This window comes from Vulpes lagopus, chromosome 7, assembly GCF_018345385.1.
Source record: "Vulpes lagopus strain Blue_001 chromosome 7, ASM1834538v1, whole genome shotgun sequence".
Taxonomy (NCBI): Eukaryota; Metazoa; Chordata; class Mammalia; order Carnivora; family Canidae; genus Vulpes; species Vulpes lagopus.
In genome coordinates this window covers 17,048,603-17,076,592 of record NC_054830.1, presented here as the reverse complement: position 1 = coordinate 17,076,592, position 27,990 = coordinate 17,048,603, and the positions used below count along the sequence as shown (strand labels likewise).

At 45.2% G+C, this 27,990-nt stretch overlaps 2 protein-coding genes across 14 annotated transcripts in view; both read left to right on the top strand.

Moving 5' to 3' along the window:
* MAP4 (microtubule associated protein 4) overlaps positions 1 to 27,990 on the top strand; it is a 139,747-nt gene that overhangs the window by 102,578 nt on the left and 9,179 nt on the right. For 4 of the 13 annotated variants that reach the window (XM_041761897.1, XM_041761901.1, XM_041761895.1 and 1 more), the window contains 7 exons: positions 14,176 to 14,282; positions 15,099 to 15,314; positions 18,947 to 19,130; positions 19,728 to 19,787; positions 19,908 to 20,203; positions 21,552 to 21,665; positions 23,565 to 23,657. In XM_041761897.1, the coding sequence (XP_041617831.1) occupies positions 14,176 to 14,282; positions 15,099 to 15,314; positions 18,947 to 19,130; positions 19,728 to 19,787; positions 19,908 to 20,203; positions 21,552 to 21,665; positions 23,565 to 23,657 (1,070 nt within the window). The remainder of the gene's footprint in view (positions 1 to 14,175; positions 14,283 to 15,098; positions 15,315 to 18,946; positions 19,131 to 19,727; positions 19,788 to 19,907; positions 20,204 to 21,551; positions 21,666 to 23,564; positions 23,658 to 27,990) is intronic. The other 9 variants (XM_041761905.1, XM_041761899.1, XM_041761902.1 and 6 more) reach the window with 5 other exon arrangements.
* On the top strand, positions 7,649 to 10,415 carry LOC121494875 (short transmembrane mitochondrial protein 1-like). Its single transcript, XM_041761915.1, has one exon. It carries the CDS (start codon positions 8,916 to 8,918, stop codon positions 9,090 to 9,092), a length of 177 nt encoding a protein of 58 aa, XP_041617849.1. The 5' UTR covers positions 7,649 to 8,915; the 3' UTR covers positions 9,093 to 10,415.

Sequence of the window (27,990 nt, the reverse complement as noted above, 5' to 3'; positions counted from 1 at the left end):
GTTTGGAGACAGAGGCTCCAATTAAGGAAACTTTCCTGGGCTGGGCTATGGTTATCTCGTCACATTTTATAGATCAAAGAGAACAATCTTGCCCCCCTTTTTAAAAAGCATTATTAAAAAACTTTAACCAGATTAGTGCAGTTAATGGCAGATGGCTTTTAAATAATCCAGTCTGACTTTTCTTCATCTTGGAAAAAGGCATCTCATATATTCTTTTTTTTTTTTTTTTTTAAGATTTTATTTATTCATGAGAGAGAGAGAGAGAGAGGCAGAGACACAGGCAGAGGGAAAAGTAGGCCCCATGCAGGGAGCCCGACGTGGGACCTGATCCCGGGTCCCCAGGATCATGCCCTAGGCTGAAGGTAGCACCAAACCACTAAACCACCAGGTTTGCCCCCATCTCATATATTCTTGATAGAATATTTCATAGTATCGTATGTTTGCACATGATAGTGACTATAGGTGAAGCAACAAAAATCAGCTGTTTTCAAGGTAGAATATGGCCTGTCCTTTCAGTGTAACTTTCTTTTTCAAGAATTTTCTTTTATGGATCCTTCAGTCCTGAATGTACAGCTTATAAACTCAGAAGTGAGCACAGCAAAGAGTCATGCTAGATTAAACAGGGGCAGTGGGTCCTGTCACAAATTGCCAGAGGAAAATGAGCTGCCCCTGTGTGTTCACATGGCAACTAAGCAGTTGGCTGGCTAGAAAGAGCAGGGCTGGTGCAGGAGGGAGGGACCCAGCTTCTCCAAGGAACTAGCGGGGAGCAGGGGTCAGGAGTAAAAGTGCAAGGGGGTATGTTGTCACACAAGTGTCTCATAACTGGGATACACATCTCCAAAGCCCATATTGCTGAAACCCATGAAGGAACCCTTTATGAAACCCTTCCACGGTGCAGAGCTACAGATGAAGCTCTCCCTGGGCTTTGGGAACTCCACTTGTTGGTTTTCAAGTGAATTTGATAAATTACTATGACAGCAAACCCACTCGTGCTCTAAGAAATGAATGCCTCCAATTTTGACACTATATTAAGGTCTTTTTTAAGTGAAGTTTTGAGCCATTTTCTGAAATCATTGTTCTTTAAGGGTTATGACTGGGGATTGGCAAATGAGTCTTGCCTATTTTTAAAACCATTTTTGAGTGGGTGAATGGGGAAGCGTGGGCATAGTGTCAGATAAGTGAACATGTGGGTATGCAAGTATCTATATCAGTGAAAGCCAGAGTAATTACTATCCTCAGTACCCAGATTGGCACCATCCCGTGTTGTAAATTGCAGAGCTGAACAGAGTGCTAGCTAACAGGAAATTACACTTTCAGTTTAACAGTGGCATTTGTGCAGAAAGTAGCAGGTTCTTTCTCTTTCTTTTTCATTTGTTCTTTCACACTAGTAAATACATTTAGCCAGCTGCCTGAAGAGAGAGGAGCTTCAGGGGAAAGATAGGTTTTGTCATGAATACTGGGGACTTGGTGTGATGTCACTGCTAGCTCTGTGTGATCGTAGGTGGTGTTAGAGCTCCAGGAGCGAGGGGGGAGAGCAGTCGAAGAGACGATGTCGCTCTCAGACAAGCAGCCTTCCTCTCGCACTGCTGCTGTAAGCCAGCTCTGTAAGGGTGAGCCTGCAGAGTGCCGAATGGACCCCCCGAAAGAAATCAGCCAAGCTGGATTTGAGTGGCAGAGGACAGAGGGCAAACTGAATGAAATCGGACTGAATGTCAGCATGGACGGGCAGCTGAAAGATGGGCTCGTGAAGAATGCCAGCTTCCTGGAGCAGAATAAGCTTTGCTTCTTTGAAGGGAAGCTAGACAAAGAGCCCAGCATCGAAGTGCAGGACAAGGAGTATCAAGCAACCTCGGGTCACCTTGAGAGCAGATATGTGATTTCAGAAACCTGCCATTCCTCGGAGGGGAACTCGGTGCACCAGAAGACAGCTGAGTTCCCTGTGGGACCCGGAGAGGGTCCAGACAGAAACAAAGCCTCTATAGTTCAGGGAACGGTGGCAGGGAAGAATGGGCCAGAGACCAGGAGCCAGCCGGATCTGGATTTCCCTGGGGCTGCTGACCTCCCCACCTGCTATGTTAAGGAGCAAGAAACCAGTGTCTGGAACCCTAACTTTCATGCAGTGGCTCAGGGCTCGAGGGAAGCAACTCCAGGACAGGAGGATGGCATCACCACCAGCTGCCGGGTGACTGGGACAGTGAAAGATAACTCTGGGCCACCTGAATGTGAGTCCTCACCATCAGTGGCTGTCGCATGCCCAGCCCCCACTGTTAACCCTTCACCCACTGCCATTCCACCCATCACTATGGTGGAGTTCACCCAGGAATATGTAAATGCTGGCTTTCATGACCGAGACCATGAGAAGGAGCAGGAGAGACCGAATTCTCCCGAGGAGGGGGCTTTGTTCAACCAAGTGCCCCAGCTGAAGAAAGCAATGCGCCGGGCCCTGTCAGAATGTTCTCACCTCTCAGTTCCCCCAGCCGTCAACCTTGCAGAGAAGTATCCTGAACTCCCTGCCCGAGAAGAGCTTTCTTCTGGCCCGCTGCCTCTCACTAGCAGCCCTGTGCCAAGTCCTACGCCCAGGAAACTGGGGGCTCCTGCCGTCAGGCGCTCCATGACAGTGGCTGAGGGACAGACAGCCAGCTACACGTTGAACCCCGGGGAACTGCCCAGCCCGTCTCTCGAACAGACACCTGCTTTCGTCTGCAAGGAACCTGTGGCCAAGGAGAGAGAGGAGCTGACCCCCTTCGGCAACCGCGTAGGTAGCAACTCTGGGAAGAAGGAGCTGGGCCTCACTGGGTTGTGTCTCCATGGGAAGCTGGAGCAGATCCTTGAAGTTAGTAGCAAGGAAAGAGGACACGAAGATGGTTGTGAAACAAAAATGGATTCATGCTCCCAGGCCTGCCCAGGAGGTGAGAAGCAGCCGGGACAGACAGCTCTGGCAGGGAAGAAAGAAATTCAGGTCACTGCAACCCAAAGCACTCCATCGTTCCAGTGTGAAGAGACCCCACGTGATGGTATGTTTCTAAATTTTGCTTCCATGGGGAACAAGCAGACAGCGAGGAAGAAACCAAAGTGACAGATTACCGGCAGGAGCGTTAGGCAGCCTGTTACCCCTGGAGTCTGTGAGCCTAAGGGAAAGCGGAATTCTTTGCATGGGAAGGTTGCTGGGAATGAGACTAGAGCATGAATAAAGTGCAGCTAGCTAGGTCAGCCTCAATGCTGCTGGTGTCTTGGGTAGTGGGGCTTGAGGGTGTGGGCTGATGGGGTCAGAGGTGCTGGACATAAGGAGAAGAGCCCCTTCCTTGACCTCATGTCACCCTGTCCACCCCATCCCCCATCCTCTCACCCCTCAGCTCCCTGTTGGTTTGAACCAGATGATTTCTGAGCCCTAAATCATCCAATCACAACTGATTGATTTCCTTGCTTGAAAATCTGCCACTGTGTGGATTCACAATGGGCGTATCTGCACAAACCTCCTCTCATTAAGTAGCACAGCCTGGGTGCAAGCTCTGTTTTCCATTTTGCTTTTGAGAACATTTTACTTTTGTTCCAGGGGAAAAAGAGCCTTTTAAAGCTGGCTATTTAATATTCTTTTCCTGTTCTTCATGTTTGACCCAGTCTTGCTTCTAGTCTTCTCTTTCTGTATACGTGTGGGGAGAATTTGTGGGGAGAAGAGAAAGGAGAGCAAAGGAGAGACTTGCACTTAATAAACAACTAAATGTCATGGTCTTTGTGACTGCTTTCTGTCTTTCTTCCTGGCTCTTCTCTTCTCCACCCCTACCCCACCCCCACCCCGCCAGCTTATTGTTGGTGGTCTACAAAAGCTTGTTTTCCTCCGAGTCCAGTTTGAGTGCAAAGGGCCATGATTCCCAAGCTGGTTAATGGGGATTTAAATCATGTGTGTTGTTTGTAAAAAAAAAAAAAAATAGCCTCTTCCTCTAACATTTATTCTTTGAGTACATTTTCATGAAGTTTTTAGGCATTTTCTTTTAAAATTAGAAGTGATATTTTCTAGGGGAAGGGGAAGTTCAGGACCCCAGAAGACTAGTCAGTTTTTTTGTTTGTTTGTTTTTGTTTTTGTTTTTGTTTTAATGGAGATAGGCAAAGAAGCTTCGTATCTCCTCTGTGACTTAGGACTCCAAGATGACAAGAACTCAGATATTATGCTGTTGCTTGCTTCTAGCTGTGGCAGAACCACAAGCCCCCATGGATAGGATTGTGTCCCCTTTTTTTGATCCGCTGGTGCCTGGTCTTGTGCCATACACCTTCTAGGTGGTAATGAGCGCAGATTTTTGTTTATTTCAAAACGAGTTCATCCCCGTTCATGCTAACAGAAGTTCATGGTGATAGGAAAAGAATGTCAAGTAACTTGCAAACCTCACTGATCTATTCACCTAAGAAAATGTTTAAGTGCTGACACTGCTAAACACTAGGTAGGTAAAACTAGATAAAGATTCATTTATTGGGCAGCCCTGGTGGCGCAGCTGTTTAGCGCCGCCTGCAGCCCAGGGCGTGATCTGGAGACCCTGGATCGAGTCCCACGTCAGGCTCTCTGCATGGAGCCTGCTTGTGTCTCTGCCTCTCTCTCTCTCTCTCTCTCTCTCTCTCTCTCTTCCTGCATCTCTATGAATAAATAAATAAAATCTTAAAAAAAAAAAAAAGATTCATTTACTTAACACGCTTACCATATGCTGGTTGCTGGATATTGTCATTACGTTGTCAAGCAAGTTATAATCTGATTGGAGTGGGGGAAAGGAACAGTGAGGGAGTTGTGAATCATGGACACTACCTGGAGGAGGTGGTTTGGAAGCCTTGGATGTCTAACATTGCGAGGGAAAGCCTTTCAGGCAAAGGAACCTGTGTAAACAAAGGTGTGAAGCCCAGACAGCTCACATTAGGTAAAAGAACAAGGACCAGTATTCATGGGGCACCTTTGTAAGGATTACTTAATTTCAAAGAACGGAAACACACTCAGAGGAACTCCAATATATTAAAAAGGTGTTTATTGACAGGGAGTCTCAGGGAATCCAATTGCAGGAAGTGTATCCCGGCTGCAGCCATTGTGTGCCTTTCAAGACATCTGCTTTGCCCTGAACATGTGTTCCATTCTCTTCCCTTCTGAGAATATTTTTCTTCTGCCATCTCTTACTTCCTTGGTGACCCTGGTCCGCATAAGACATTGGATTGCCATGGTTTGGGCTCTGTGCCCCATGTGATGCTACCTTATATGTACTCTTATATCCGTTTACCTCATTCATCTGGGAGCCTCTTAGGAGAAGAGTGTGAGTTGAGCAAACATGTCCAAGCCATTTGTACATACGTGGCCAGAAATAATGGGAGAACAAGTCTAAAGAGTTGTTTGGAACCCAAATCTCAAATACAGGAAGATGTTTAAAAAAAAAAAAAAAAAAACTGGTGGCTGCCTCTGACAATAATGTGGCCCAAAGTCAGCTTTGGAATGATTCGTCTGTTCTCAGTAGATAAGATGAACTGGAAGGCAAAAATTCTTGTGACAACAGCTGGATTCATGTAATAGTAGCAGGTCAGATATGACATGAAGGGGAAATATAACAGGTGAAATTAACTAATCAACGACTTGAAAACTGTGTGTGGAAGGTGAGAGAGAGAGAGAGAGAGAGAGAGAGGAGTCAAAGGCGATGCTACGACTTCTCTTTTGTTTCCCAGCAGGTAGTAGCACAAATACTAGAAGAATCCAACAGAAGGGAGAAGGTTTGTGGAACAGTTATGAGTTCTATTTTGAGCATTCTTTTTCAAAACCATGAGGACTTTTGGTGGTCTCTAGCAATTGGTTGGCATAGACCCCTGAGACTAGGATGGAGGCCACTGGTGAGAAGCACCATCTGGGAGGGAGCCAGCAGTTTCTGCTTATGTGTGTGTCAAGTGTTTTTCACTAGGTGACAGTTACTTAAACAGGTTGAGATGTTACATGTTTATATCATAGGCAGCAGGACTTTGTGTTCATGTTGTTTACTGAAAAAATCCTATTAAAAATGTTCATAGTGGTCTGAGGCTAATGGCAGTAAGACACACATTTGGTAAGATATTCTTTCAGCTTCCTTTAGAAAAAAAGATATTAGCAGCCTTGCATAGTGTTTGTTTTTCTTCTTCTCCTTCCTCTTCCTCCTCCTCCTCCTCTTCTTCTTCTTCTTCTTCTTCTTCTTCTTCTTTCTTCTTTCTTCTGATTTCATTTATTTATTAGAGAGCATGTGCACAAGCAGCAGGAGGGGCAGAGGAAGAGGGTCAAGGAGAGGGAGAAGGGAGCCTGACATGGGGCTCAATCCCAGGACTCTGGGATCACGACCTGAGCCGAAGTCAAACACTTCTGAGCCACCCAAGTGCCCTCATAATTTTAAAACAAAGCAAATTCAATTTTGACTAAAAATACATAGGGTCTCAAACATCAAAAGTACAAAAGATAAGACCACTCGATTTTCTTTTTCTTGCTCCTCTCCTCTAAATACACTGAAAAGAATTCAGCAGACAATTATTAAAGGAATCTGAAAGGTAGAAACAAGAGGGCAGACTGGGTAAGGAGCTTAGGACTTGAGGAAGGGCAGTGCACAGTGAGTTGTGTGGGTTTTGTCATGTAATCTTCCATGTACCCAGCTCTGGGCCCTGTGGAGTTCCTGCAACCTCAAAATGCCAACAAGCATAGATACCCAAAGGATGAAGGGGAAGAGAAGGAAAAAATGAAAAGCCTACTTTCCCCTTCCAAAAGACTAGGAAAGGTGAAGCTCTCTTACCCTACCAATCTCCAGCAATAGCAGTGGGCTTAGTCCTGCTGAGCAATGCTCAAGAGGGCCTACCTGTTGCCTGTTCCACACTACAGTATGACCTATCCCTAGTCCCCCACCAGGTGACAGCACCAGTGACACCCACAGGCCTGGTGTCTTCTAGCCTTTCATCCAGGAGCAGAAGGGGGACCTTTGGAGGTTTCCTCCTACACTCTTCCCACCAGCAGCAAAAGGCCGGGTAGTTGCTAACTTCTCCCTGCAGTACCTGCAGAGATTGATCAGGAAGTCAGCCAACACCAGGCAGCCAGAGAATAGGCCAGGAGAAACTGCATTCTATGGGTCCAACATCACTCAGCTCCCATCTAGTGAAACCACCTGACCTAGGGAAGTGCCTGGAAGTACCAGCAGGGATTGAGTGATAGTTGTATGTAGCTAGAACACAGCAGGCCAGAATTGCATTGCAAGAGCTCTGACAACGAAATTGTCATTGAAACTACACCTAGAACATGCATGCCCAATTTAAACAGTGATTACATGCAAACATACAAAATTAAGATTTTAAAGCAGCCATTATCAAATTGCTTCAACAAGGAATGATAAATTATCTTGAAACAAATGAAAAGCTAGAAAATACCAGCAAAGAAACAAGTTATAAAAAATTCCAAAATGGAAATTGCAGATAGGGAATATACAATAATTAAATAAAAAAACATGTCAGGGATCCCTGGGTGGCGCAGCGGTTTGGCGCCTGCCTTTGGCCCAGGGCGCGATCCTGGAGACCCGGGATCGAATCCCACATCAGGCTCCCGGTGCATGGAGCCTGCTTCTCCCTCTGCCTGTGTCTCTGCCTCTCTCTCTCTCTCTCTCTCTCTGTGACTATAATACATAAAAAAAAAAAAAACATGTCAGATGGGCTCAGTTATTGCACTGGAAATGTCAAAAGATCAGAATCAGTGAACTTGAACACAGATCAATAGAATTTATTCCATCTGAACAGCAGAGAAAATAGGCCGAAAAAAATACTTTAGCTACTCAGAGATTTCAGGAACAATAATACAAGATCTCACATTCAGATCATTGGAATCCCAAGAGATGAGAAAGACCATGAGACTGAACAGCTATTGGAAGAAATAAGGACTGAAATTTTCCCAAATTTGTTAGAAGACTTAAATCTACAGATTCATGAAACTGAATGAACCTTAAAGAGAAAAACCTAAGGAAGTCTACACCAAGACATATAATTATACTCCGAGAACTAAGGACAAAAAAAAAAAAAAAAAAAAACCCTGTAAAACAACCAGAGAGAAATAAAACATTAGTTGTTGGGGAACAGCAGTTCAGATGACAGCGTGATTCTTATCAGAAACTATGAGGGCAGGAGGAAGTGGCACAACGTGTTTCGAGGACTAAAAGAATAGTCAGGGGTGCCTGGGTGGCTCAGTCGGTTGAGGGTCTGTCTGCCTTTGGTTCATGTCGTGATCCCAGGGTCCTGTGATTGAGCCCCGCATCAGGCTCCCCGCTCGGCAGTGAGTCTGCTTCTCCCTCTCCCTTTGCCCTTTCCCTTGCTCATTCATTTTCTCTCTCTCTCTCTCTCTCTCAAATAAATAAAAATCTTAAAAAAGAAAAAAGGTAAGAACAATCAACTGCAAGTTCTATATCTGGCAAAACTATCCTTCAGGAATAAAGGGAAAAATAATGACATTCATAAAAGAAAACTAAGAGGATTTGTTGCTAGCAGATATACTCTTAGAGAAAGGCTTAAAGGAAGCTCTTCAAAAAGATAAGATACCATTACAGGAGGAGGCTTGGAATTTCAGAAATGAAAGAACAATGAGAACAATGGAACGGATAAAAAATAGGGGTAAATATAAGTGGACTATCCTCATGAATTTTAAAAATCATACCTGATGATCGAAGCAAAAATTACAGTACCATCTGATGTGGTGCTGGATGTATGAAAAGGAAATACCTAAGACATTCTGTGTAAAAAGTGGAGAGGATAAAAGATCCTAAATGAAACTAAGCAAAGCCATATATTCAAAAGTAAAAAGTCAAAATGGAATTTTTAAGAATGTTCAAGTAGCCCACAGGGGAAGACAATAGAAACAGGGAACAAATAAAAAAAACAGAGCCGCCCTCTGTGCCCTTCTTGCTGACCCCATGCTCCAGTTCCTGCTTGGATTTATTTTTGGCACCATGGTTGGAATGTATCTGGCTCAGAACTGTGACATATCACACCTGGCTAAAGAACTTGGAGAAATTAAAAAGGACTTGGATGCCAAAAAGAAACCTCCTAGTCATGAAATGGGCTCTCAAACTACCTTCTGGATATTCTGATTCTTCTGTTCTTGAGGGCCTCTTTACCATTTGAATCACAGGTTTTTGTTTTAAATTCCAGCCTCAGTGATTTTCCTTTCTGCTGAATCCTGCCCTGGGAGCACAAATGGGGCCATGAGTTAAGAACTGTGCTTTTCCAGCATTCTCACCTCTTCCTTTCCTCTTTCCAGCCACTTGAGATGGCCTAAGATGGAATTACGGTGCTAGATTAGTAAATGTGACCTTTAATTAATAATGTCTCCTTCATTCTTTGGGATTTCTACCACCTTTTTTTTAAAAGAAAAATGGATGAGTTTTATGTAGCTGATCAGATTTAAACAATGCCGATTACATGGTATAGCAATTATAATGGATGTTTAAACATTTGGTATTGTTTCCAAGTAATTAAAATTGAAGTCCAGAGGGGGAAAAAAACCAAGTAATTAAATGGCAGTATAAGCCCTAGCCTATCAGTAATAAATTTAAATGCAAGTAGTCTAAATATTACAACTAAAAGGCAGAGATTGAAAGAATAGATTGTTTAAAAATTACTGAAGTACACGCTGTCTACAAGAAATGCATATCAATTATAATGACCATAGATACACGGTTGAAAGTAAAAGATGGAAAAAGATATATCATGTTAACATTAAATTCTTTAAGTGGCTATATTAATATCAAAGTGGACTTTAGAGCAAAGAATAAAGAATCAGTCCATCAGAAAATGGAGCAATTCTAAATGTATATGCACCAAAAAGCAGAGCTTCAAAATGTATATGATACAAAAAATGATGGCGCTGAAAGGAAAAATAGATAAATCCATAGTTATGGTTCAGGACTTCTATATCCCAGTCTAAACAATTGATATAACTCTTGGACAGAATATTAGCAAAGATAAAGAATAACTTAACAATACCATCACACAACAAGATCCAGTTGACATTTACAGAAATTCCACCCAACAACAAAAAAATTGAATATATATTCTTTTCAAGCACCCAAGGAATATTTGCCAAGATGGATCCTAGGTCATAAAATGAACTTCAATATATCTAAAAGATTAAAATCATACAGAATATGTTGTATGGCCATAATGGGGGTGTAAAGATTGGTGTATGGCCATAATGGAATCAAATTAAAAACCAATAATTAGACCACAGGAAAATCTTTAATCATTTGGAAATTAAAAGTATACTTCTTAATAATCCATGGATCAAGGAGGAAGTTATCACAGGAAAATTTTAAAATAAGGGCATTTGGGTGGCTAAGTTGGTTAAATGTCTGCCTTCAGCTCAGATCATGATCCCAGGGTCCTGGGATAAAGCTCCGCATTGGGCTCCCTGTTCAGTAGGGAGTCTGCTTCTCCCTCTCCTTCTCTGTTCCTTCTCACCACTCATGTTCTCTCTCTGAAATAAAGATAAAATCTTTTTTTTTTTTTTTAAGATTTTATTTATTCATGGGAGACACAGAGAGGCAGAAACATGGGCAGAGGGAGAAGCAGGCTCCTCACAGGGGGGCTTGATGAAGGACTCTACGCGGGACTCAATCCCCAGATCACGACCTGAGCCAAAGGCAGATGCTCAACCACTGAGCCATCCAGGCACCCCAAAAGATAAAATCTTTTTAAAAAATTACCAATATGGTTGGTAAACCTAGAACAGAATTGCCAAAGATAAAAAGAATCCACAAACTACTAACAACAGGAATAGGGGATATCACTATGGCCATTAAAAACATAGAAGTGAACAGCAGCAGAATCTTTACACCACCAGATTTTAAAATTTAGCAGAAATTCCTTGGAAACCACAAATTACATAACTCACCCAAGATGAAAGAGATAACCTGAGTAACCATTAATGAAATTAGATTTTTTAATTAAAAAGTTCCTGAGGGATTCACTGTGGGGGATCACCTTATATTTAAAGAATAATTAACACCAGTTTTACACATTCTCTTCCAGAAAATGTAAGAGGAGGGAATACTTCTCATTCATTTTATGAAGTGTGTATTTGTCTGATACCAAAACAGGACAAAGACAGTACAAAACAAACACAGGACCAGTATCTCTCATGACTTGGATGTAAAATATTAACATCACTTTGAGCAACATAATAAAAATAACTATACACAACAGCCCAATGGAATTTATCCCAGATAGACTTGGCTGGCTTAGTAATCAAAAAACCAAATCCACATAATCCATATCAACAATCTAAAAAAAATTCATAAGCACAGAAATGCTCTCAACAAAACCCTACACCCATTTATGATAAAACACTCATCAAAGGTTAGAAGAACTTTCTCAACTTGATCAACTTAATCTACAAAAAAGCCTACTGTAATACCCCATTTAATAGTGAAATACCAAGTGCTTTCCCCCATAGACTGGGAAGAAGGCAAGGGTGCCTTTTCCTACCACACCTACTTAATAGTTATTCTGGAAGTTCTGATTAGCACAACAAAGTAAAAAGAAATAAAAGAGCATATAGATTAGAAAGGAAGAAAGAAATCTGGCTCTTTTTGCAGATGCCATGATTATATCGAAAATTCCAAGGAATCTACCTAAAAAATCTCCTAGAACCAATAAGTAATTTCAGCAAGGTCATAGGATGGAATTAACTACATTTCCATATACCAACAGTGACACCATTTTCATAAAAATCCTGTGCATCAATGTTTATAGCCTCAGTAGGTGAATAGTAAAACTGTGCTAGAGCCAGACTGGGGAATATGGTCAGCAATGAAAGGAAACTAATTGCTGATCCATGCAACAACACTGATGCATCTCAGAAGCATTATGCTGGGTGAAAGAAGCCGAACACAGAAGGGAACATACTGTATGATTCCATTTATGTAATATTCTTGAGATAATGTTCTAGAGATGGAGAGCAGATTAGTGGTTGCCAGAGATTTTAGGATTAGAAAAGGGAGGGGGAGGTGGCTCTAAAAGGGTGACATGAGGGAGCCCGGTGGTAATGGCACACTTCTCTGCCCTGATTGTTAGTAGTGGTTACGTAAAATTACACGTGCTAAAATTGTATGGCACTGTGTATCTGCGCACGTGTACGCACACACACAGGTGAGTGCATGGTGAACTGGAAACATCTGAGTAAGCTCTGTGGCTTGTACCGAAATCAGTGTCCTGGTTTTGATAGTGTGCTGTGCTTAGGCAGGAGGTAGTGTCAGGGGAGGCTAGGTGCAGTGTACACAGAACCTACCTCCCTGTATACTTCTTTGCAACTTCTAGTGACTCTGTAATTTCTTCAGATCAGTGTTTTAAAATGTTTAAAATAAAGCCTCCCATCCACTTAGCTCTGTGCCCCACTACTCTGCAAATTAAGTTCCTTACAAAAGGCCTTGTCAAAATGCACGCACAAGTGTATTTTCATTAGAAATGTATTTTGCCCCCATCCCTTCTCTAGACAAACGGATTTCATGGTACCTTACTTTCCTGTGCCTTCCTTTTATTCTTTACTTAATAGGGATTGTTCCACGTTAGTCATGCTTCATTTTTTCAGATGCAGAAATTACACTGACGTTTCTGCCATGATGCTTTAATCTTGTTTCTATTAACAGACTTCCAGGGTGTTTCCGTTCTGTGCTGTTAGATACAATGCTCTGATGAAGACCTTGACATTTGCTGTTTTGCTGCTGTGTGAATATACTTCTAAAACAAATTTCTGGAAATTGGATATCTGGATTAGAATTTATCTACACTTCACTATCTAATCTTCAGAGCCACCGCAAGATTGCCCTGCATGAGAATTGTACCAGTCCATACTTACCAACAGCAAATATCCTTATTTATTCCCAGAGCCTGTTTTAACTTCTGACAATATGTTAGGTTAAAAATGGCATCTCATTGTGGTTTTAATTTTCATTTCTCTGAAACATTGGCCATCTTTTATTATTTCCAATTTGTATTTTGATTTATACTTCTTTTTCTGTAGCCTGTGTTCATACTCATTGGGCCATTATTCTAGTGGGTTGTTGGCTTTTATAGGAGTTATCGATTTATAGGAGTAATTCATATAATAAGCTCTTTGTCTTTGATGTGATGTTGAATAGTTTTTCTCCTGTTTATTGTCTGCCTTCTGACTTTTCTTATCATTTTCCTTTTTTTTTTTTTTAAAGGACATTTTTTAATTTTTTTTTTTTTTTTTTTTTTTTTTTTTATGATAGTCATACAGAGAGAGAGAGAGGGGGGGGGGCAGAGACACAGGCAGAGGGAGAAGCAGGCTCCATGCACCGGGAGCCCGATGTGGGATTCGATCCCGGGTCTCCAGGATCGCGCCCTGGGCCAAAGGCAGGTGCCAAACCGCTGCGCCACCCAGGGATCCCCTCATTTTCCTTTTTTTAGGCTATGTTGAAATTTTTTTCTTTTTTAAATTTTTCCTTAGTCAAACTGATTTTCTGTGGCTTCTGGATTTTATGCCATATAGAAAGGTCTTTCCCACAGCCAGATTATAAATTGCACAGTATTTCAATGCATTCAGGTGTAGCCCTATTGAGATCTGGAGTTACGTCCCCACAGTGGTGCAGCTGGGCATAGCCTTAGGGTCTGATTTCATGGGTCTCCTCAGCCCTGTTGGAAATCTAGGTCACCGCAAGAACCAGATCAAGTTAATCTCACATCCTCCATAAAGTGGTGCTTTACAGGGAAAGGAAGTAAGGGGAGGACATTGGATGATCTCTGGCTCTTAGCCCATCTTTCAGCAACCTTTATTCCAAGAGATAAACTCCAGTAGAAGAGGTTTTTGTCGCCTCTGTGCTCGGGGAGTTAGTGGTTGGGTGACAGAACCCCTTTGCTAGTCTCCAGGGAAGGGAAACCAAACTTTAAGGGGCTGTCTCCTTCCATTGGCCATTTGTGCCAATCCCACTTAGGTTGCTTCTCCACAGGGACAGGCTGCCTGACTCTCTGGAATCTAAAACGGTCTTGTCACAGTGAGAGGGACTGGGGAGTGTTGTCTACATTACAGAGCACAGCCCTGTGGATTTTCTTCAGAATGGAGTGCTAGTAGTCAGTGGTCTGTCTCTCCTAAGACTTAAATTTTCGAAATGAGTACAAAAAACATTTGCTTAGCATAACTTTACCCTCACTTAGGAATAAATAAGCCAGAAGAAGGACGGCCTGCTGGGAGTGTGACCGGAAATGACATCACCACCCCTCCGAACAAGGAGCTCCCACCAAGCCCGGAGAAGAAGACAAAGGTAGTCCCCAGAGCGGTGGGTTGTCTTCTCCTACTACCATTTTTAAAAACAGTATCTTCTGCTATTATTGCTTGAATCATGAATGAAATTTCTTTTTTTCTGAGCTATTAGTAACCCTTCCCCAATTTTGGACATTTCTAGAAAATATTCATATTTTGCCATAGTAGCCTAACTCAGTCCTTAAAATCTCTGCCTTTGACCCCATTATCTTGAATCCGTGTAGAAATGTTCTGTAGAGGTTGTTTCTGCTTCCCTTAACAACAACAATAAAGGGATTTGCAAAACTATTCAGAAATAGATTCTGAAATCTGCATTCGTGAAAAGAGAACACGGGTTTTTAAGGTGGATCAAAGCTTCAGACACTTACTGATAACTCATTGGAGAGTACAAATGCCACACTTCAATGTGGTCCCAGAACCATGCTGATGTTGCCCCACAAGGCACAAATAATGACAGTGTTAATCACCTGCTGGTGACTTTTCTTCAGAGAACTATTGCAGCCATCAGAAGTTAGTTAATTGTTTAAAGCTGTTACCGAATTTAAGTCTTCAGTTAACTGAACTACTGGAATTCGTGACACTGCCATTAAGAACACATTCCCAATTTTCTCTATCCTTCTCATGGCTTCTTTCCGCTCTTTACCAAGCTCAGAAGAACAGAATGCTGCTTTTCAGTTGCATATATCCTCATTGCTTATGATTTTACTTTGAATTGTGCAATTTATACTTTTTTTAATTTGTCTTTATTTTTGTCTGTGTGTTCGATGTTGGCCTTTAAACAAAACAAAACAAAACAAAACAACAAATCAACTTAAAGCCTTTGGCCACCACTCAACCTGCCAAGACTTCAACATCGAAAGCCAAAACTCAGCCCACTCCTCTCCCTAAGCAGCCGGCTCCCACCACCTTGGGTGGGTCAAATAAAAAGCCCATGAGCCTCACTGCAGGCTTAGTGCCGGCTGCCCTGCCCAAACGCCCTGCTGCCGCCACTGCCAGGCCTTCCACCTTACCTTCAAAAGACGCAAAACCCAAGGTGAGTAGCCACCAAAGCCCTGTGCCAGGGAAACCATCTCCCCTCCTAGGGCCTGATCCCTCTCATTGCTGCCGGGCAGTGGAACCAAGCAGGTGGAATGGGGGAAGGAGAGGAAGGAGACTTGAAAATCTTGAGGGCCCTCAGGGCATCTGTAGTCTCTGAAGGCCTTTCAGACTTTGTACCTTTCCCTGCCCTGCTCGGAGGCAGTACTGCATCTGCTTACGTTTCTTTTCCTTTCCCCCAGTTCTTCCTTACTCTTCCTGTTTGAACACTTGATAGCCATTTTGGCCTACTCCTCATACTGTCGGGTACTCTTTTTGGTGTAAGTTCCCACATCATATTCCCCAGATTTGGTTCCTTGTCTTTCTCTTTAATCCTCCTGCAGAAGTGAGTTTTTGCCTGTTCCTTTTTTGAATAAGGTCTTCCAGCTGATCTCTGTAGATTCCAACAACGTGTGACAACTTCATTTGCTCTTGACATTGGGCCTCTCTCACTGGGCTCTCTCTGCAGTTCCTCAGTTTTCCAGCTCATCCGCATATTACTGCCTAGAAACTGGTCCATTTGGAGTGACAGTGGCTTCACAGGATTGTTCTAGAAGAGCAGGTGGAGTCTATGGCCACCTTCCTTAACGTTTTGTTTGAGAAGAGCCTTTCATTCAGCTTGGTATTGGTATTTTCTTTCAGTACATTGTGGGCAGTAGTTCTCCCTGTTAAAATGTTAGCATATCATCTAATCGTGTAAAGAAAATTAGTGGGGATGCCTGGGTGGTTCAGCAGTTGAGCGGCTGCCTTTAGCTAGGGGTGTGATCCTCCGGTCCTGGGGTCGAGTCCCACATCGGGCTCCTTGCATAGAGCCTGCTTCTCCCTCTGCCTGTGACTCTGCCTCTCTCTCTCTCTCTCTCTCTCTCTCTCTCTCTCTCTCATGAATAAATAAATCTTTAAAAAAAAAAGAAAGAAAATTAGTGGAACCTAAGAATTGTAGTCTAGGGTTGGAACCTGACAAAGAAATTAAGAAATCTTGTCATAGACTAAGAATGCTAAAATATATAGCTTTCTGACCCTCATTTGCCCAGTTGACTGCTTTTCTTGATCATGAGAAGACGATTTATTTGCATAAGACGGCAGAGGGAGGGCACCTGGGTGGCTGTCGTTTCATTTAAGTGTCTGCCTTCAACTCAGGTGACCCCAATGCTGAGGTCCTGGGATCAAGCTGGGGCTCTCTGCTGGGGGCCGGGGGGGTGTCAGTTTCTCCCTCTCCCTCTGCCCCTGCTCTATCTTTCTCTCTTGAGTGTGCTCTCTCTAATACATAAAGTCTTTAAAAAGAGTGTGGAGGTGGGGGCACACCTGGGTGACTCAGTTGGTTGGGCGTCTGCCTTTGGCTGAGGTCATGATCTCCGGGTCCTGGGATTGAGCCCCCATGTTGGACTCCCTGCTACAGGCAGAGTCTGCTTGTCTCCCTCTACTTCTGTCCCTTCCCACTGCTCCTGCTCTTTCTCTCAAACAAATAAGTAAAATCTTAACAAAAAAAAAACAAAAAAAGAGGGCAGAGGGAGAGTGACTGAAGCCCTGGCACAGCAAATCCTGAGGCAGACAGAAGGGGGCTGAGGAAGGAGAGAAGGTCTCTTGAAATTTCACTCTGCAGTAGTAACAGTGAACTATACTGTACTGGTTCCTGTATATACGTTAATTCCTTTAATTCTGTCTCTCAACAACCCATGATGTGGGTATTAGTATTCTCATTTTATAGCTCAGCAAAATAGCCTTGCTAAGGTCCAGTGCTAATCGGTGGCAGAGCCAGTATTTGAACTTAGGGCTGACTCCCAACACTGACTGATGCTAAGGGCATCTGGCAACACTGTTCTTTCATGGCTTTTGCTATACAGCTTTTAGACAGCTGTAGCTTTGAGATACAGCTTACTTGGAAAAGTGATCTGCATTCCAGTTATTACTGTTGTTTGTTTTTTAGGTAAGAAACAGATGAAAATATTTTGAGAGATTGATTAAAAACTAAAGTCTAATGAAATTTATTTTTATCCTTATTTTGGTAGATTGAAGAAGCAAACAAAGGGGGGAATTTATTTAGAAAAAATAAGTAGATCCAGGATTCCAGTAGAAAAGAAAATTTAAATTGAGAAATAGCAGAGTAACTCCAATTAGGAAAGCAGGCTGGTTCTTGCTGAAGCCAAAAGCCTGATGTCACATTTTTTAGAGCTGTCTATCCCAAAAACCTTTTTTCCAGCTTATTTTACCACTATTATTAGCAAAAGAAGACCCTACTAGATTATTCTGAATCATGGTCCTAATACTGAGAATTTGAAGGAGACCTCAGAGAGTATCTGGTTTATACTCAGATCTTACAGCAGACAGGAGGGAGTCCCCTCTACACAAAATCCTGCGATCTATTCTGAACAGAGCTGGTAGCTGAGCTAGTTCCTCCACTTCCAGCCTTAGGGTTCTTCCTACCATACTAAGGGACTTCATTTGTAGAAATGGTCATTAGCCTGCCTTTTCAGGGTTAGACTTTAATTAGATGCCAGCCCTTAATTTCTGAGCACCTCCTTAGCTGATTTTCCATTTAAGCTGTATCCTGCTCATCTCCACTGACATATACTACCCTTTGTGGCCATTTCTCTTAGAGTGAAAGAGCTAGACACACTGTGTCTGTGCTTTGGCTTATTCTCGTGAGTAACCTGGAACTCCTTTCTACTCCTGTAGAAGGAAACAAGCTAAATTGATTCCTTCCCTTCATTACTAGTGACGACATGCCCAGCCTCCATGAAAGACGAGCTAGAGTGACCCAGATGCCAAGTATCTGCACTTGAGAGATTTTCCTCTAGTGCTCTCAATCATGACTGTGACATCAGTGCTTCTCATTCCCTCTGGTGGTCAGGCCTGCCCCCTCCACCCACCATATCTTATCCCTGTGCTCTCAGAGACTTCTCTTCCTCTAGTCTCTAACACTACATAGCATCAAAGCTGGTCCCCAGAGCTCTGTTCTGACCTCTTTTATCCAACTGAGGAAATAAAGCCCAGAAAGGCCTTGTGATTTGCCTTGGAACACACTGTGAGTTGGGGGCCCAATAAGGGTTGGAGCTCAGACTTCTGATCTGACTGGTTAGGCCAACATTCTCACCATTTGCAGCCCTAACCCAGCATTCCCTGGGTACATCTTAGCCAAAAGAATGACTGAATTTGAACATAATTTTTATTTTCTTGTGTTGTTTACACATTTATTTATCTTTAGTCAAGTAATTAAATACTGATGTATTTAATTTATTTATTTATTTATTTATTTATTTATTTATTTATTTATTTATTTAATGTATTTCAGTACATTAGATCCTGAGATAAACTTCATTTGCGATGTGGTCTCTGTTTCTGGTTTTGTTCATTCTCACTGGTTCAGGTTGGATTGAGATAGTTAGACTCCCCAGTTCCTGACTCCAGTTAACACAGCACCATGCATGGCCCGCCTCTCACTTTGTCTGAAGGACTTAGATGTTAGAGCAGCATAGATTACTTACAATCAGTAAGTGCCAAATCCACAGTAGTCCTGTTTTCTGGTGTCCTCTAACGTGACCTTCTGGGGCTCTTAGTGACCTGCAGCTCTTAATCCCACTTCCCTGTTACCAGCCTATTGCAGAGGCAAAGATTCCTGAGAAGCGAGCCTCGCCATCCAAGCCAGCCTCTGTCCCGGCCCTCAGGCCTGGCTCCAGGGGCACCCAGACTGTTCCAAAAGCCACAGCTGCCACCAGTCCTGCCTCTGCGGGGTCAAGCAGCAGGAGCCCCCCCACACCTGTGCCCAAGAGGCCCACTGGTGAGTACTGTCACCCTTCGCCCCCATGGGAACTAGTGGGGAGAAAGGTGAGGCCTTGGCTTTGCCCAGCCCCAGCTCCAGCCAGCGTCACAGAAGGCCCTGCATCTGTTTGTGCACTAGTCCTTAATGGGGTACACTAAAAATTGGATCCTTGATCTCCACACGAGGCTAGCAATTATGTATATTCAGAAAATTCTTGAGTAAAAGGGATTCTCATGGACTCCCAGATAGGAATTACTGTCCCTTTCTTGGTAACTTCACAATACTCAGCACATCATGGTCATGGGCTTATCTAATAGAAAAGAAATGGTTCAGTGCCACTGGTGTATGCTGAGAAGCCACTTCCGAGACCATGTGGAAGGCACGTGCAAGGCTGGAGAAAAGAATGAGATAGAATGCATGGCCACATATGTTCCGGAAGGGCATGGTCTTCACCCTTGACTCCACATTTATTCCCAGAGACTAGCACAGTTCGTGGCCCAAAAGGGACCTCCAGTAATTGTTGAGTGAATGAATGAATGAATCTTAGGATTAGATGAGCCACTCACTAGGTCAGTTTGTTAAACATTTAATGTTCAAAAGTGTATGTTTGTGCAGCTGTCAAGACTGAGGGAAAACCTGCAGACATGAAGAAGACAGCTACAAAGTCTGCACCAGGTAACACCCATCCCCCACTTTGTGGAACCCTAATAGAAACCCCTACCTCTCTGTGGCTGTAAGGCTCCCTTCTGCTCTCTTCTCCTGAACCCTTGTTATCTCTCACTCCTACCTTTGCAGCTGACTTGAGTCGCACCAAGACCACCACCACCACCAGTTCCGTGAAGAAGAACACCACTGTCCCTGGGGCAGCCCCCACAGCAGGAGTGGCTCCCAGCCGAGCCAAGCCTACACCTCCGCCTTCCCGGCCCTCTGGGACTCCTTCCTCAGACAAGAAGCCCATGTCCACCAAGCCTAGCTCCTCTACCCCGAGGCTGAGCCGTCTCTCTACCAATGCTTCTGCCCCTGATCTGAAGAACGTCCGCTCCAAGGTTGGCTCCACAGAAAACATCAAGCACCAGCCTGGAGGAGGCCGGGTGAGTCCAGGTGGCCGGGGGCCCTCAGCATGCTGGCCCTTGCTACTTCCCCTGCCACACCCACCCGCTGTTCCCCAGGCATGTCCTCACATCAGCCCAAGGCGCCCACAGAAGAGGAAGGGCAGTCAAGACATCGGATTCAGTGCCAGAGTCATTCAGCCTGGGCTCCAAGTCCAGCTGCGGGCTTTCTCTTCCTATCTCCATCAGAGGGGCTCCTGTTCTGGACTTTGGGGTTTAGGCTTACATTTTTGTTTGGAAGCAAAAGGGTTCTTTTACTTAGTAACAAGGCAACAGGGGAGGACTGTAAGATGGTGTGAAGGTGAGAGATGTGCTCCCTACCCCTGTGCTGTTTGAGTGGCAAGTGCTGTAAGAGGTGGGAGCCTTGACTTAGGCAGGCGGCTGCCTGAGGGAGGACAGGGTATCCTCTCATGGCTGGGATGACTCGCTGCTGCAGGCCTTCTACTTTCCTAATCGGCAGGGCTGCCCTGGAGAGTCGCCACGGAGTGCAGCAGGGCAGGCCCCTGTGCTTCACGAAGCTCAAGGATTTTCTGGTTGTCTCTACCCCAGAATTATTTGTCAGCTATTAGCAATGATGGGAGGTAGTGGCAAAAGTCCCAGTTTAAGTCCTTGGAGCAGTAACCTTCTCATTTCCTATGTGATTTTCTCGCACTTAAACCACCACCTCCCACTTGGTAGGATAGCTTAAATTGCTTCAACCCAGAGCCTTTAAAAAATTGAACGGGGCCCAAAATGAGTCAGAATCCTGGTACTTTTGGAAGACACTGGGATTAGTCTGGACTAAACCTCTGACAGTGGCTTTTGCTAAGAATCTATGGCTCTGGCATACCCAGTGCATGACCCCATCTCCCCCTTCCTGTACTCCTCTAATGCTTTCCTTGGGCAAAAGTTACAGGTAGTCTTGGTGGGGAGTTAAGTGACTTGGCCTGGTGATGAAATTCTTTTCTGTTCCAACATACCTGAATAGTGTGATTCTTCCCATCTTCAGTAGTGGCTCCCTGTTGACTATGGCAGCTTGCGTGGGGACATCTGAGTGGGAGGGCATTGTGATTGAAAAACACACGCTCAAAATCACTAACTTAGTCCTCCTTCCCACCTTCTCTCTGAATGGTGTCTTAAACTCTTCCTCAGGTCTCAAGACTTTGGTCTGCAGCTCCTTCCCCTGGCTGGTCCTCTCTGGGAAATGGTGGTTTTTTTCTGTAGGAGCAAGGATGACCTTCTGCCTGGTGGCCTGGCCTGGATTTGAGTCCCCTACAGCTTTCTTCCCTTCTTGGCATTTGGGTTCTTACCCTCTTGGTTTGAAACATGCCCTCCCTTTATCTCCATCCAGGCCAAGGTAGAGAAAAAAACAGAGGCATCTGCTCCGGCTCGAAAGCCTGAACCTAACGCAGTCACTAAAACAGCTGGTCCCATTGCGAGTGCACAGAAACCACCTGCTGGGAAAGTGAGTTTTATTTAGACTTTTACCTCTGGAAGGTAAAAGATGATAAACTGTTTCTTCCAGCCTAAGTCACTTTCCCTTCTATTGCACTTTTTTCCTGTCCTTAACTGGTTTCTACTTTGCCCCCGCATTCCCTCCTCTTTGTCAGATGACTCAGCCATCAGAAAAATTTTTGTATTAGCCCTGACAGTAACAGAGTTGGGAGCCCATTACCCTTCGGGGAATACTCATTCAGCTGGATAAAATGAATCCAAAAACCTTCAGCCACTTCCTTCACACTGACCTTGATGTGAAACCCCACCTGTTTCATATGTAAAAACACACACCATGAGCATCCGGATTCTTCTACAGTGAGACATGGTGTTGGCTACTTCCAGCCCCAGGAACCCTGGAGCACTGGTGCTTTATATTGACCTAGGAGGCCCCTTTCATAACATGCTGGCTGTGGAGATAGCTTCATTTGCCCTGGTTCCCCATGTCACCTCCTCACCTAAAGTTCAGGAGCTCATTCCCACCAGAAACCCATTCAGCCCAGGGATTGTACAGGTAAGCGGAAACTCTAGGTTCTTTCCTCTTGCCTCCACATCTTGGAACTAAGCCCCTCCTGCTTGCTATGGGAACCTTCTTCCCTTAGCTGTGGCAAGTAGGTGATCTCTCAGTCCAAGGAGTTGATACAGTCGATGAGTTTTTGAGGGGACTCCTCTTAGAGGCCCTGTGGGTCTCAGGTTTAGAGCAGGGTTTCATTAGGAAACGGTTTGTTAACCAGTTATTTATCACTTACATTGTACAGAAGGCATGAAATAGTAAGAGGATTGGAGTTGGAATTTCTCGGGGTAGATTGCTCTGTGGAAAACTCTTCAGCTTGGGGCCTGCTTCATTTGTGAAGAGCTCTGAGGCAAAGGAAGGAAGGAAGCTGGCAACTGTTTCTTTTTCAGAAGGCTCAAAGAGAATTCTTTGTCCCTGCCCTTAGAGCCTGGGCCTTTGTGTGGCTGCATTCCAGGGGGAGCCATTCATAAGCACTACAGCATTGAGGTGTATGCGCCCCACCCCCACCACACGCCCGCCCGCCCAATTAGGCATCACTGCAGCTCTGCTTGAAGCCCGTTCTCTTTGCTCACGAAATTCACAGGGCACAGGATTGGACATCTGGTGGATAGAAGGAAGTGTTTGACCCTTGAGTTAAAAAAAAATCTAGACCAGAAGCTCACTGGTCCTGTGCTTTCTTGAGCCCCCAGCCCCGAGACAAACAGGCTGCTTGTGGAGTGTGGCACTGCTGAGGCTTGACCTGTGCTCCCCCTGGTGTCCTGACTCTGCACGGCAGCTCCAGCGGCCTCTGTTCTGCTTGCATTTGTAACTAAGCTCTGATGTCCCTTCTTTCCTGCAGCAGATCTGTGCCCCAGGAGCCAGCTGCCCAGTGCTTCTCAGAGCAGCCTTTCCTCCCATAGAGGGTCTGGCTGCTGTAGTTCCCAGGCCCAGATTTAAGGGAAGTGCCAAACTTGGGTGAGGACCATTCCAGATGAGCAGGACCCTCACATAGAGAAGTGGCCAGACACTGCCGTGGCTCTCAGGGAGGGAGCAGGCGGGTGCAGGGGCAGGGCTGCTGCTGGCTGGGCCTCGTGAGCCACAGCCCAGCCCCAAGGAGCAGTGAGGAGGACCCCATAGCCCTTCAGCATCTGCTTCTGTCCTTGTGTCGTTTGTTCCTGTCTTCACTCCCTTTCCTACTTCCTTCAGATCACTTCCCCTGTGCTTCCCCACCGCCATTCTGCTGCAGCTGGGGGCAGAGCTGTAACAGCACTCTTTGTCAGTCACTGTGATCACGTGTGGACTCACTGCCTGCCCTGTGTTGGTTCTAACCAGCCCTCTCCCTTTGTGTTGTTTTTTTTCTGTTCTCTAACACTCCAGGTCCAGATAGTCTCCAAAAAAGTGAGCTACAGCCATATTCAGTCCAAGTGTGGTTCCAAGGACAATATTAAGCATGTCCCTGGAGGTGGTAATGTAAGTATGAGCTCTGGACAGCTGGTGTCTAAGGCCCAGCCTCTGGTGGGCACAGAGGGGAGAGGACCACCTGCCCTCGCTCACTGGGACACGACAGCCTGGCCCAGGCCTTGTTTCTAGATGCCGGCTAGTGGAGTGAGGGGAGGCCTCCATGCTCCGGTGTGTTTAGATTACTGTTTCTAGGAAATCCCTCAATGTAATAAGCCGGTGACGCCCACTCGGCATCTTCTCACCCATCTTCCCCGTCTGCTCTCCTCCCCTCTTCCCCTTTTGTGAATCCGTCCTTCTTTTACTCCCTCAGCCATCCTTTTCTCTTCGGCCCCTTCTTCCATCCAGATGTCCTTTCATCATGCTGCCCTCCTGTGCCAGCCCTAAGCTCTGTTGGGCACACAGGTGACTCTGGCACCCAGGGAGGCCCTGGCCTAGTGGTAAAGAACAGCCTGTTGGCTCTCCACGTGTCCCTGTGACAGCGCCCGGGCAGGTGGGACTCCAGCACATGCTTCTTTCCCCGCCCTAGAGTGATGAAGCCCCTCCTGCCCAGTCTCCCTTGGCTTAATTCGGTTCCTTCTCTCTACTGCCCTGAACTGGACTGAGTCCTGCTCCACTCATCTTTTCCATTTTCAGGCTGGGTCCCTCCTGCCCCCTCAGCTGCCCCCTCAGCCATCCTGCCCATGGCTCACAGTCTCCCCACCCAGTAGTTCTCTTATGAGGGATCGGGATCAGCCTCATGTCCCTCTCTTGCCCCATACAAGTTCCCTCACAGCGCCTCCTTCCAGTCACTTCCACTCCAGTGGCATTCCTGCCACTGGATCAAAACTGCGTCCTGACACGGAGGTCGTGCCCCTGCCTGGCTTGGTAGGTGGCCAGATGTGAGCCAGCCTGGTGTGGGATCAGCTGAACTGGGTGAAGCGTTTAAAGACAGTATCTGATTCAGGTGATAGAGATCCAACTTATGAGGGCTCCACGTAGGCATCGGCTTTAGCTTTTTCGGCCTAGATGAAAGCAGGAGGTGAGCAGGGGACCCTGAAGGAACTGGTCCTTGTGTGTGTGACAGAAACGCATTTAGTGTGGTGTGTGGTGCATGTACGAGCATTATTTATCACCTGCTGCGGTCTTCCTACACAGCTTACACATGACTTCCAAGATTATTTTTAAGATTTTTTTTTAAAGATTTTATTTATTTATGAGAAACACAGAGAGAGAGAGGCAGAGACCTAGGCCGAGGGAGAAGTAGGCTCCCTGCAAGGATTCCGATGTGGGACTCAATCTGGGATCCTGGGATCATGCTGAAGGCCGATGCTCAACCGCTGAACCACCCAGGTGTCCCTAAAGCATTTATTTAAAAATATTTTTTAAAGTTTATTTGAGAGAGAGTGCGTGGGGTGAGGGCTGGGGGAAAATGACCAAGCAGGAGGCAGAGGGACAGGCAGACTTTGCACTCACTGCACAGCCTGATACGGGGCTCGATCTCATGACTTGAACCAAAATCAGGAGTCAGCCGCTGAGCCCGGGCACTCTGTAAGCATTTTATTGTAGGAGGCTCCCTTTAGACAGAGGCATTAGGAAGTGGCCTGGGAGAACAGTATTTGCAGGTGGGAAGAGGAGAATGAGCAGCCTGGATTGTCCTCCTTTCCCTCTTCCCCTGCATAAAGCCACCACAGATAAACAGGCCATGGACAAAGAGCAGGCCCGCTGTGCACGTAGAACAGGGTCACAGGTCACACACAAACCCCGTTTCCCCCTGGGTGGAGATTCTGAGGCTAACACCCAGAGGAGTGGATCCTGGAGCAGGATCCCAGCTAGTGCTCCAGAGTGCCCTGTGTACATGCATGTGTCCTCCTCGAGAGCCAGCAGGACATGAGGGCAGGGAATGTAGCAGGTTTAACCCTGATTTAAGATGTTGTGGTCGTTTTTCTTCCATTTCATCCTCGTGAGGGGAGACGTGTATGTGAAGGGTTCTAGACCTGGCAGCTGTGTCATTTCTGCAGCCTGTACCACTGTGTCCAGCAGGCTCGAGGTGTCACAGGCCAGTGGGGCAGACTGTGCGAGTAGCTAGAGCGAGGTATAGGGGATGCCAGGGTTGGTGGTGCAGTGAGAGGACTGCAGAGGTGGCATGGCATGGCTTCTGCTGGCCATCAGGCTTCGCTGGGGGAGGACATCTGAGAAATTCATGTCCTAGGCCAGGGAAGTGGCACATAGCTCCCTAAAGCATCAAGCACAGGTGAGTGGCCAGGGGAGGATGCTGCCAGGGTGTGGGTGGGATTGTCTAGAATGGACTGTGGCTTCTCTGCATACCAGCCTCAGGAGGCAGAGCTACGTTTCATATAGTGGGCCTTGTTAAGTGAGGGTGACATGGTTAAGCTTTTTAAAACTTGCAGCTATAGAAAATTGTTAAATACATACAAAAATAAGGAAAAAATTACAACGAACTGGATATACCTTTTACCTGGCTTCATTTATTATCCTTGTGGGCAGTTGTTTGTTTTTTTAAAATGTATTTATTTTAAATGATCTCTACACCCAGTGTGGGGCTCGAACCCAGGCCCGGCGATTAAGAATTGCACGCTCCAAGCCAGCCAGGCGCCCCTCCTTGTGGCCAATCTTACCTACTATGCATACCCCACCCCCGCCCTGACAATTTTGAAGCTAGGCCTAGATACATCATTCATCTGCAAATATTCCATTTATAACTTCAAAAAGATAAGAACTCTTGAATGTATCGTGTGTATATATGTATATGTATGTATGTGTTTGTAAAACTCCCACTGATGTATTAAAATAGGTTTGCTTATTCAAATCAGGAATACAACTAAGGTCCATAAGTTGTGATTGATTGATGTGTCTCTTGTCTTTTATAATCTTAGGTTTCTTTTACTCTGTAGGCTCCCTTCATTTTTTTTTTTTTTTTTTTTAAGCGGTATTTTTCATGAGTGAACCAAGTAGCTTCTCCCAGAATCTGGATTCTGCTGATTTACATCCCTGTGGTTTCATTTAACATATTCCATTGTCCCTTGGTATTCTTTACATTGATTCAGGTTTTATTTCTCCCCCCCAACCCCCCAGATTTTTGCAGGACTTCCATTGATAGTGGTGATGTTGTCAGGAGGCACATCATGTTCCACTCTTTGGTTGTGTGTGTGTGTGTGTGTGTGTGTGTGTGTGTGTGTGTCTTTCTTCCTGATGGCCAGTACTTAGATCCATGCATTCAGTAGGGGTGTACTATGGTGAGACTCTAATTATATCAGTCCTTCTTTGCTTATTGGCCAGAGTATATCTATAAAGCCCAATTTCCCCTAGTCAGCTATTCTTTACTTAAGAACCAGGCAAGAGGTAAAGAAATGGTGGCTTCAGCGGCAGAAGACTGTCTCAAGAAATGTGGGCTCCAGACCTTGGCAAGTGAACTCCGTACCTCCTCACAGGAGTCTCAGGGATGGCACAGAGGAGTTTGCCACCATTGCTGCTGGTCACAATTGTCTTGGTTTAAGGAGCTGCCAGACATTTGGTTGAGAAAAGTACTTCCCTGTGTTCCCATCTAGAGAGAATTGCAGCCTTGTTGGGAATAGGAGACAAAGCAGAGGTTATTTTGTGGGTGATTGGTACTTTGTAAATGATTACTGAACGTGTGAAGCAGTTAATGTCCTGGTGATGCCATTGTACCTTCAAGAGATGATGTGGGACATCTGGGGGGCTCAGCAGTTAAATGTCTGCCTTTGGCTCAGGGTGATCCCGGAGTACTGGGATCAAGTCCCACATCGGGGTCCTTGCATGGAGCCTGCTTCTCCCTCTGCCTATGTCTCTGCCTCTCTCTTTTCTGTCTCTCATGAATAAATAAATTTAAACTCTTTGAAAAACAAAAACAGTTGATGTGAAGAAGAGGTGGAGTGAAATTAGAGCCAGGGAAAGCTTTGAAGGTGACCCTTGAGCTGGCCTTTAAAGGACATGGAAGAGGGACACCTGGGTGGCTCAGCAGTTGAGGGTCTGCTTTCGGCTCAGGATGTGCTCCTGGAGTCTAGGATCGAGTCCAACATTGGGTTCCCTGCAGGAAGCCTGCTTCTCCCTCTGCCTATGTCTCTGCCTCTCTCTCTTTCTTTCTGTGTGTCTCTCATGAATAAATAAATTGAATCTTTAAAATAAATAAATAGGGATCCCTGGGTGGCGCAGCGGTTTAGCGCCTGCCTTTGGCCCAGGCCGCGATCCTGGAGACCCAGGATCGAGTCCCACGTCGGGCTCCCGGTGCGTGGAGCCTGCTTCTCCCTCTGCCTGTGTCTCTGCCTCTCTCTCTCTCTCTCTCTCTCTCTCTCTCTCTGTGACTATCATTAATAAATAAAAAAAA

Coding starts and splice junctions, on each gene's coding strand:
- LOC121494875 (XM_041761915.1), top strand. CDS start 8,916: ATGCTCCAGTTCCTGCTTGGATTTATTTTTGGCACCATGGTTGGAATG.